The sequence below is a fragment of the Nerophis lumbriciformis genome, linkage group LG33, assembly GCF_033978685.3.
Source record: "Nerophis lumbriciformis linkage group LG33, RoL_Nlum_v2.1, whole genome shotgun sequence".
Classification (NCBI taxonomy): domain Eukaryota; kingdom Metazoa; phylum Chordata; class Actinopteri; order Syngnathiformes; family Syngnathidae; genus Nerophis; species Nerophis lumbriciformis.
In genome coordinates, this window is record NC_084580.2 from 24,785,001 (window position 1) to 24,796,962 (window position 11,962).

Sequence of the window (11,962 nt, forward strand, 5' to 3'; positions counted from 1 at the left end):
ATTTTGACTTTTTTTCGACATTAAAGATGCTCAAAGCAAAGTATGTCAATATTCGCTAAGCTAGCGGAACAAAACATGTTAGCTTTGTGTTGTAGGTTACAAATAAAATTAGTGTAATATAAAAAAACTACAAAACGTGGACTCGTCAGACCACAGAACACTTTTCCACTTTGCATCAGTCCATCTTAGATGAGTTCGGGGCCCAGCGAAGCCGGCGGCGTTTCCGGGTGTTGTTGATAAATGGCTGTGGCCTTGCATAGTAGAGTTTTAACTTGCACTTGCAGATGTCGTGACCAACTGTAGTTACTGACTGACTACTAGTTAATGAATTCTCACCTTCAGAAAACAAATTAAATAACAAAATGCTGATTTAAAAAAAAAAAATTTTTATGAAGGTTTTGTTCCATAAATTTGTATTCATTTATTTTACCGAATAGACACAAAATACATTAAACATCTTTCTGCCATTTTGACAAATTTTCGACATTAAAGATGCTAAAAGCAATGTATGTCAATATTCGCTAAGCTAGCGGAACAAAACATGTTAGCTTTGTGTCGTAGGTTACAAATAAAATTAGTGTAATATAAAAAAACTACAAAACGTGGACTCGTCAGACCACAGAACACTTTTCCACTTTGCATCAGTCCATCATAGATGAGCTCGGGCCCCAGCGAAGCCGACGGCGTTTCCGGGTGTTGTTGATAAATGGCTGTGGCCTTGCATAGTAGAGTTTTAACTTGCACTTACAGATGTCGCGACCAACTGTAGTTACTGACTGACTACTAGTTAATGAATTCTCACCTTCAGAGGACAAATTAAATAACAAAATGCTGATTTAAAAAAAAAAAAAAAAATTTTATGAAGGTTTTGTTCCATAAATTTGTATTCATTTCTTTTACCGAATAGACACAAAATACATGAAATATCCTTCTGCCATTTTGACTTTTTTTTCGACATTAAAGATGCTAAAAGCAATGTATGTCAATATTCGCTAAGCTAGCGGAACAAAACATGTTAGCTTTGTGTTGAAGGTTACAAATAAAATTAGTGAAATATAAAAAAAACTACAAAACGTGGACTCGTCAGACCACAGAACACTTTTCCACTTTGCATCAGTCCATCTTAGATGAGCTCGGGGCCCAGCGAAGCCGACGGCGTTTCCGGGTGTTGTTGATAAATGGCTGTGGCCTTTGCATAGTAGAGTTTTAACTTGCACTTACAGATGTCGCGACCAACTGTAGTTACTGACTGACAACTAGTTAATGAATTCTCACCTTCAGAGGACAAATTAAAGAACAAAATGCTGATTTAAAAAAAAAATTTTTATGAAGGTTTTGTTCCATAAATTTGTATTCATTTCTTTTACCGAATAGACACAAAATACATGAAATATCCTTCTGCCATTTTGACTTTTTTTTCGACATTAAAGATGCTAAAAGCAATGTATGTCAATATTCGCTAAGCTAGCGGAACAAAACATGTTAGCTTTGTGTTGTAGGTTACAAATAAAATTAGTGAAATATAAAAAAACTACAAAACGTGGACTCGTCAGACCACAGAACACTTTTCCACTTTGCATCAGTCCATCTTAGATGAGCTTGGGGCCCAGCGAAGCCGGCGGCGTTTCCGGGTGTTGTTGATAAATAACTGTGGCTTTGCATAGTAGAGTTTTAACTTGCACTTACAGATGTCGCGACCAACTGTAGTTACTGACTGACTACTAGTTAATGAATTCTCACTTTCAGAGGACAAATTAAATAACAAAATGCTGATTTTTTTTTATTTTTATGAAGGTTTTGTTCCATAAATTTGTATTCATTTCTTTTACCGAATAGACACAAAATACATGAAATATCCTTCTGCCATTTTGACTTTTTTTCGACATTAAAGATGCTAAAAGCAATGTATGTCAATATTCGCTAAGCTAGCGGAACAAAACATGTTAGCTTTGTGTTGTAGGTTACAAATAAAATTAGTGAAAAATAAAAAACTACAAAATGTGGACTTGTCAGACCACAGAACACTTTTCCACTTTGCATCAGTCCATCTTAGATGAGCTCGGGGCCCAGCGAAGCCGGCGGCGTTTCCGGGTGTTGTTGATAAATGGCTGTGGCCTTTGCATAGTAGAGTTTTAACTTGCACTTACAGATGTCGCGACCAACTGTAGTTACTGACTGACTACTAGTTAATGAATTCTCACCTTCAAAGGACAAATTAAATAACAAAATGCTGATTTTTTTATTTTTTTTTATGAAGGTTTTGTTCCATTAATTTGTATTCATTTCTTTTACCGAATAGACACAAAATACATGAAATATCCTTCTGCCATTTTGACTTTTTTTCGACATTAAAGATGCTAAAAGCAATGTATGTCAATATTCGCTAAGCTAGCGGAACAAAACATGTTAGCTTTGTGTTGTAGGTTACAAATAAAATTAGTGAAAAATAAAAAACTACAAAATGTGGACTTGTCAGACCACAGAACACTTTTCCACTTTGCATCAGTCCATCTTAGATGAGCTCGGGGCCCAGCGAAGCCGGCGGCGTTTCCGGGTGTTGTTGATAAATGGCTGTGGCCTTTGCATAGTAGAGTTTTAACTTGCACTTGCAGATGTCGCGACCAACTGTAGTTACTGACTGACTACTAGTTAATGAATTCTCACCTTCAGAGGACAAATTAAATAACAAAATGCTGATTTAAAAAAAAAATTTTTTTATGAAGGTTTTGTTCCATAAATTTGTATTCATTTCTTTGACCGAATAGACACAAAATACATGAAATATCTTTCTGCCATTTTGACACATTTTCGACATTAAAGATGCTAAAAGCAATGTATGTCAATATTCGCTATGCTAGCGGAACAAAACATGTTAGCTTTGTGTTGTAGGTTACAAATAAAATTAGTGTAATATAAAAAAACTACAAAACGTGGACTCGTCAGACCATAGAACGCTTTTCCACTTTGCATCAGTCCATCTTAGATGAGCTCGGGGCCCAGCGAAGCCAGCGGCGTTTCCGGGTGTTGTTGATAAATAACTGTGGCTTTGCATAGTAGAGTTTTAACTTGCACTTACAGATGTCGCGACCAACTGTAGTTACTGACTGACTACTAGTTAATGAATTCTCACCTTCAGAGGACAAATTAAATAGCAAAATGCTGATTTATTTTTTTTTTTTATGAAGGTTTTGTTCCATAAATTTGTATTCATTTCTTTGACCGAATAGACACAAAATACATTAAATATCCTTCTGCCATTTTGACTTTTTTTCGACATTAAAGATGCTAAAAGCAATGTATGTCAATATTCGCGAAGCTAGCGGAACAAAACATGTTAGCTTTGTGTTGCAGGTTACAAATAAAATTAGTGTAATATAAAAAACTACAAAACGTGGACTCGTCAGACCACAGAACACTTTTCCACTTTGCATCAGTCCATCTTAGATGAGCTCGGGGCCCAGCGAAGCCGGCGGCGTTTCCGGGTGTTGTTGATAAATAACTGTGGCTTTGCATTGTAGAGTTTTAACTTGCACTTGCAGATGTCGCGACCAACTGTAGTTACTGACTGACTACTAGTTAATGAATTCTCACCTTCAGAGGACAAATTAAATAACAAAATGCTGATTTTTTTAATATTTTTTTTATGAAGGTTTTGTTCCATAAATTTGTATTCATTTCTTTTACCGAATAGACACAAAATACATGAAATATCATTCTGCCATTTTGACTTTTTTTCGACATTAAAGATGCTAAAAGCAATGTATGTCAATATTCGCTAAGCTGGCGGAACAAAACATGTTAGCTTTGTGTTGTAGGTTACAAATAAAATTAGTGAAATATAAAAAAACTACAAAACGTGGACTCGTCAGACCACAGAACACTTTTCCACTTTGCATCAGTCCATCTTAGATGAGCTCGGGGCCCAGCGAAGCCGACGGCGTTTCCGGGTGTTGTTGATAAATGGCTGTGGCCTTTGCATAGTAGAGATTTAACTTGCACTTACAGATGTCGCGACCAACTGTAGTTACTGACTGACTACTAGTTAATGAATTCTCACCTTCAGAGGACAAATTAAATAACAAAATGCTGATTTTTAAAAAAAAAATTTTTATGAAGGTTTTGTTCCATAAATTTGTATTCATTTCTTTTACCGAATAGACACAAAATACATGAAATATCATTCTGCCATTTTGACTTTTTTTCGACATTAAAGATGCTAAAAGCAATGTATGTCAATATTCGCTAAGCTAGCGGAACAAAACATGTTAGCTTTGTGTTGTAGGTTACAAATAAAATTAGTGCAATATAAAAAACTACAAAACGTGGACTCGTCAGACCACAGAACACTTTTCCACTTTGCATCAGTCCATCTTAGATGAGCTCGGGGCCCAGCAAAGCCGGCGGCGTTTCCGGGTGTTGTTGATAAATGGCTGTGGCCTTGCATAGTAGAGTTTTAACTTGCTTTTACAGATGTCGCGACCAACTGTAGTTACTGACTGACTACTAGTTAATGAATTCTCACCTTCAGAGGACAAATTAAATAACAAAATGCTGATTTTTTTTATTTTTTTTTTTATGAAGGTTTTGTTCCATAAATTTGTATTCATTTCTTTTACCGAATAGACACAAAATACATGAAATATCCTTCTGCCATTTTGACTTTTTTTCGACATTAAAGATGCTAAAAGCAATGTATGTCAATATTCGCTAAGCTAGCGGAACAAAACATGTTAGCTTTGTGTCGTAGGTTACAAATAAAATTAGTGAAAAATAAAAAACTACAAAATGTGGACTCGTCAGACCACATAACACTTTTCCACTTTGCGTCAGTCCATCTTAGATGAGCTCGGGGCCCAGCGAAGCCGACGGCGTTTCCGGGTGTTGTTGATAAATAACTGTGGCCTTGCATAGTAGAGTTTTAACTTGCACTTACAGATGTCGCAACCAACTGTAGTTACTGACTGACTACTAGTTAATGAATTCTCACCTTCAGAGGACAAATTAAATAACAAAATGCAGAATTATTATTTTTTTTATGTGGGTTTTGTTCCATAAATTTGTATTCATTTCTTTTACCGAATAGACACAAAATACATGAAATATCCTTCTGCCATTTTGACTTTTTTTCGACATTAAAGATGCTAAAAGCAATGTATGTCAATATTCGCTAAGCTAGCGGAACAAAACATGTTAGCTTTGTGTTGTAGGTTACAAATAAAATTTGTGTAATATAAAAAAACTACAAAACGTGGACTCGTCAGACCACAGAACACTTTTCCACTTTGCATCAGTCCATCTTAGATGAGCTCGGGCCCAGCGAAGCCGGCGGCGTTTCCGGGTGTTGTTGATAAATGGCTTTGGCCTTTGCGTAGTAGAGTTTTAACTTGCACTTACAGATGTCGCGACCAACTGTAGTTACTGACTGACTACTAGTTAATGAATTCTCACCTTCAGAGGACAAATTAAATAACAAAATGCAGAATTTTTTTTATGAAGGTTTTGTTCCATAAATTTGTATTCATTTCTTTTACCGAATAGACACAAAATACATTAAATATCCTTCTGCCATTTTGACTTTTTTTCGACATTAAAGATGCTAAAAGCAATGTATGTCAATATTCGCTAAGCTGGCGGAACAAAACATGTTAGCTTTGTGTTGTAGGTTACAAATAAAATTAGTGTAATATAAAAAAACTACAAAACGTGGACTCGTCAGACCACAGAACACTTTTCCACTTTGCATCAGTCCATCTTAGATGAGCTCGGGGCCAAGCGAAGCCGGCGGCGTTTCCGGGTGTTGTTGATAAATGGCTGTGGCCTTTGCATAGTAGAGTTTTAACTTGCACTTACAGATGTCGCGACCAACTGTAGTTACTGACTGACTACTAGTTAATAAATTCTCACCTTCAGAGGACAAATTAAATAACAAAATGCTGATTTTTAAAAAAAAAAAATTTTATGAAGGTTTTGTTCCATAAATTTGTATTCATTTCTTTTACCGAATAGACACAAAATACATTAAATATCCTTCTGCCATTTTGACTTTTTTTCGACATTAAAGATGCTAAAAGCAATGTATGTCAATATTCGCTAAGCTAGCGGAACAAAACATGTTAGCTTTGTGTTGTAGGTTACAAATAAAATTAGTGAAAAATAAAAAACTACAAAATGTGGACTTGTCAGACCACAGAACACTTTTCCACTTTGCATCAGTCCATCTTAGATGAGCTCGGGGCCCAGCGAAGCCGACGGCGTTTCCGGGTGTTGTTGATAAATGGCTGTGGCCTTTGCATAGTAGAGTTTTAACTTGCACTTGCAGATGTCGCGACCAACTGTAGTTACTGACTGACTACTAGTTAATGAATTTTCACCTTCAGAGGACAAATTAAATAACAAAATGCTGATTTTTTTTAATTTTTTTTTATGAAGGTTTTGTTCCATAAGTTTGTATTCATTTCTTTTACCGAATAGACACAAAATACATTAAATATCTTTCTGCCATTTTGACTTTTTTTCGACATTAAAGATGCTAAAAGCAATGTATGTCAATATTCGCTAAGCTAGCGGAACAAAACATGTTAGCTTTGTGTTGTAGGTTACGAATAAAATTAGTGTAATATAAAAAAACTACAAAACGTGGACTCGTCAGACCACAGAACACTTTTCCACTTTGCATCAGTCCATCTTAGATGAGCTCGGGGCCCAGCGAAGCCGGCGGCGTTTCCGGGTGTTGTTGATAAATGGCTGTGGCCTTGCATAGTAGAGTTTTAACTTGCACTTGCAGATGTCGCAACCAACTGTAGTTACTGACTGACTACTAGTTAATGAATTCTCACCTTCAGAGGACAAATTAAATAACAAAATGCTGATTTTTAAAAAAAAAAATTTTTATGAAGATTTTGTTCCATAAATTTGTATTCATTTCTTTGACCGAATAGACACAAAATACATGAAATATCATTCTGCCATTTTGACACATTTTCGACATTAAAGATGCTAAAAGCAATGTATGTCAATATTCGCTAAGCTGGCGGAACAAAACATGTTAGCTTTGTGTCGTAGGTTACAAATAAAATTAGTGTAATATAAAAAAACTACAAAACGTGGACTCGTCAGACCACAGAACACTTTTCCACTTTGCATCAGTCCATCTTAGATGAGCTCGGGGCCCAGCGAAGCCGACGGCGTTTCCGGGTGTTGTTGATAAATAACTGTGGCTTTGCATAGTAGAGTTTTAACTTGCACTTACAGATGTCGCGACCAACTGTAGTTACTGACTGACTACTAGTTAATGAATTCTCACCTTCAGAGGACAAATTAAATAACAAAATGCTGATTTTTAAAAAAAAAAATTTTTATGAAGGTTTTGTTCCATAAATTTGTATTCATTTCTTTTACCGAATAGACACAAAATACATTAAATATCCTTCTGCCATTTTGACTTTTTTTCGACATTAAAGATGCTAAAAGCAATGTATGTCAATATTCGCTAAGCTAGCGGAACAAAACATGTTAGCTTTGTGTTGTAGGTTACAAATAAAATTAGTGAAAAATAAAAAACTACAAAATGTGGACTTGTCAGACCACAGAACACTTTTCCACTTTGCATCAGTCCATCTTAGATGAGCTCGGGGCCCAGCGAAGCCGGCGGCGTTTCCGGGTGTTGTTGATAAATGGCTGTGGCCTTGCATAGTAGAGTTTTAACTTGCACTTGCAGATGTCGCGACCAACTGTAGTTACTGACTGACTACTAGTTAATGAATTCTCACCTTCAGAGGACAAATTAAATAACAAAATGCTGATTTTTAAAAAATTTTTATGAGGGTTTTGTTCCATAAATTTGTATTCATTTCTTTTACCGAATAGACACAAAATACATTAAATATCTTTCTGCCATTTTGACTTTTTTTCGACATTAAAGATGCTAAAAGCAATGTATGTCAATATTCGCTAAGCTAGCGGAACAAAACATGTTAGCTTTGTGTTGTAGGTTACAAATAAAATTAGTGTAATATAAAAAAACTACAAAACGTGGACTCGTCAGACCACAGAACACTTTTCCACTTTGCATCAGTCCATCTTAGATGAGTTCGGGGCCCAGCGAAGCCGGCGGCGTTTCCGGGTGTTGTTGATAAATGGCTGTGGCCTTGCATAGTAGAGTTTTAACTTGCACTTGCAGATGTCGCGACCAACTGTAGTTACTGACTGACTACTAGTTAATGAATTCTCACCTTCAGAGGACAAATTAAATAACAAAATGCAGAATTTTTTTTATGAAGGTTTTGTTCCATAAATTTGTATTCATTTATTTTACCGAATAGACACAAAATACATGAAATATCCTTCTGCCTTTTTGACTTTTTTTCGACATTAAAGATGCTAAAAGCAATGTATGCCAATATTCGCTAAGCTAGCGGAACAAAACATGTTAGCTTTGTGTCGTAGGTTACAAATAAAATTAGTGAAATATAAAAAACTACAAAACGTGGACTCGTCAGACCACAGAACGCTTTTCCACTTTGCATCAGTCCATCTTAGATGAGCTCGGGGCCCAGCGAAGCCGGCGGCGTTTCCGGGTGTTGTTGATAAATGGCTGTGGCCTTTGCATAGTAGAGTTTTAACTTGCACTTACAGATGTCGCGACCAACTGTAGTTACTGACTGACTACTAGTTAATGAATTCTCACCTTCAGAGGACAAATTAAAGAACAAAATGCTGATTTAAAAAAAAAAATTTTTTATGAAGGTTTTGTTCCATAAATTTGTATTCATTTCTTTGACCGAATAGACACAAAATACATGAAATATCCTTCTGCCATTTTGACTTTTTTTCGACATTAAAGATGCTAAAAGCAATGTATGTCAATATTCGCTAAGCTAGCGGAACAAAACATGTTAGCTTTGTGTTGTAGGTTACAAATAAAATTAGTGTAATATAAAAAACTACAAAACGTGGACTCGTCAGACCATAGAACGCTTTTCCACTTTGCATCAGTCCATCTTAGATGAGCTCGGGGCCCAGCGAAGCCGACGGCGTTTCCGGGTGTTGTTGATAAATGGCTGTTGCTTTGCATAGTAGTTTTAACTAGGGATGATGTTTGATAAGAAATTATCGAGTTCGAGCCCATTATTGAATCCTCTTTATCGAACCGATTCCTTATCGATTCTCTTATCGAATCCAGATATGTTGTTGTGTATGGAAAAAAACACACAATATTTGGTTTAACAAAAGCTCATTTTATTTTATAAGAAAAAAATAAAATAAATAAATAAATATTGTTTTTTCCGGTCCATTATTTTTGCTGCTTTCTGTAACTGCCGCCTACGTCATTTCCTGTGATGTCCCACAGGGCATTTCCTGTGGGACGGGATTCGAATAAAGAACCAACTCTTTTTCTTTACTATAGTGGCCTCGATGACCGGTTCTCAAAAAGGGATTCGAGTCCATGGAATCGGTTCTTTTCTTATCCGATATTGTCCAACGCTTAATTACCGATACCGATATCAACCGATACTGATATATACAGTCGTGGAATTAACACATTATTATGCCTAATTTGGACAACCAGGTATGGTGAAGATAAGGTCATTTAAAAAAATTAAAAATAAAATAAAATAAGATAAATAAATTAAAAACATTTTCTTGAATAATAAAAGAAAGTAAAACAATATAAAAACAGTTACATAGAAACGAGTAATGAATGAAAATGAGTACAATTAAGTGTTAAAGGTTAGTACTATTAGTGGACCAATCATGTATCCCTGCAGACTGTATTGATATATAATGTAGGAACCTACCAGAATATTAATAACAGAAAGAAACAACCCTTTTGTGTGAATGAGTGTAAATAAAAAAAAAATAAAAACGATACCGATAATTAAAAAAAACGATACCGATAATTTCCGATATTACATTTTAAAGCATTTAACGGCCGGTAATATCGGACATCTCGTGTTTCATGTCTTCCTTTGAGCGATATTTCCCGCATCTACTTTGTATTAGCAATCAAAAAATTTTCAGTTATTTTTTATCCTTCTTTTGGGGGGACAATGTTGATTGTCATGTTCGGACACCGTCTTTGCTCCGCAGTAAGTCTTTGCTGTCGTCCAGCGTTCGGTTTTAGTCTCATTCTGCATAGCCTTCCCTAAGCCTTTTCTTAGGGGGCATTTACCTTTTGTTTATTTTTGGTTTAAGCATTAGACACTGTCATGTCTGTGTAATCATGTTTTGTTTTAGTCATGTTTTGTTTTAGTTGTTGGACTCTTTAGTTTCTGGCTTTTCACTCCCTTGTCTTGTTTCCATGATTACCCATTAGTTTCACCTGTTCCACGTTTGGACTCATTGTGCACTCTTGTTTGTCACCATAGCAACCCATTAGTTTTCACCTGTCACGTCACGCACCTGTTTCACGTTTTGAGTCACGCACCTGTTTTCGTTAATCATGTCTATAGTATTTAAGTTCATTGTCTTCAGTTTGTCGTTCTGACGACATCCCCGCATTTATGCTTCTGCACACTCTCCACACACCCTTATGATCCCTTGCTGCTCTTTTTTCATGCCGGTTCCATGCCAAGTACGTTTTTGTTTATTAAGCCACAGTTAGTGTTTTTTGTTGTTCATAGTTTCTGCCTTTGTGCAAGTGTTTGGTTTCATAGTTTGTTCTCCGCCATTGTGCGCGCCTTTTGTTTACTTCCTCGTTTTGTATTTATAGTGTTTAAATAAATCATGTATTTCCCCTTCACGCCACGTATGGTCCAAAATCGGTTTCGAACACCATCCCTAGTTTTAACTTGCACTTACAGGTGTAGCGACCAACTCTAGTTACCGACAGTGGTTTTCTGAAGTCTTCCCGAGCCCATGTGGTGATATCCTTTACACACCGGTGTCGCTTTTTGATGCAGTACCGCCTGAGGGATCCAAGGTCCGTCTATTCCAGGGGTCGGCAACCCGCGGCTCCGGAGCCGCATGCCGGCTCTTTGACCACTCTGACTCTGACTCAGCTGCATTCTTGCCAACCCTCCCGATTTTCCCGGGAGTCTTCCGGATTTCAACAGCCATACAGATCACACTGACGGTGGCCGTATAAACAACTATAACACTGTTACAAATATGCGCCACACTGTGAACCCACACCAAACAAGAATGACAAACACATTTCGGGAGAACATCCACACCAACACCAACAGAACAAATACCCAGAATCCCATGCATCCCTAACTCTTCCTCCTCGACGTTCGTGTTATCAAAAATGTTTCTAGTCTCTCTTCCAACCAAACACGTCCATCTTTTCTCCCCCAGCATCCTGCCCATGAAGCAAGGCATCCTGCTGGGTCACTACCTGGGGGTCTTCAACGTCATGGACAACTTCAAGGGGAAGAACAAAAAGCAGGCGTGATTTAAAAAAAAAAAGTGGTAAAAGTGAGGCGAGAGTATCAAAGGAGAGGAGAGTGGAAGGTAATAACTCTACTTTCTTCTCGCCCACTTCCTGCATGACATTTCAAAGTGGGACTCTCCTTGTTTATGAGGAGTAATCACTAATCACCTTCTTCTTCTTCCTACCTCAATTTATTCCCAATCATCATTCCACTCGTCATACACGTCTCCTTGTCGCCCGCGTGAAGTCGGAACCCCAAACTCGTCATTAACATTCTACACTTTTCTGTTATTAACGTGTTATTATTCATGTATAAAAACTATAATAGACAAAAAATGTTTGCATCACAAACAATGGGGACAAGTTTGGAGGGAATCTGACAAGGTGGGAGCTTGTTATGAACAACAACACGTTAATAACGTAAAATGGTAATGACAAAAACTTGTTATTAACGTGTAATTAACGTGTTATTATTCATAACAAGCTCCCACCTTGTCAGATTCCCTCCAAACTTGTCCCAATTGTTTGTGATGCAAACATTTTTTGTTAATTATAGTTTATGTCATTACCATTTTACAGTTTTATGTT

At 36.7% G+C, this 11,962-nt stretch overlaps 1 protein-coding gene across 1 annotated transcript in view; it reads left to right on the top strand.

Moving 5' to 3' along the window:
- The window catches only part of LOC133575641 (epidermal retinol dehydrogenase 2-like), a 36,330-nt gene extending 24,604 nt beyond the window's left edge, over positions 1-11,726 (top strand). The window contains exon 7 of the mRNA XM_061928337.1: positions 11,299-11,726. Coding sequence (XP_061784321.1) covers positions 11,299-11,395 — 97 coding nt within the window. The 3' untranslated portion in view covers positions 11,396-11,726. The remainder of the gene's footprint in view (positions 1-11,298) is intronic.
- The last annotated feature ends 236 nt before the right edge of the window (positions 11,727-11,962 follow it).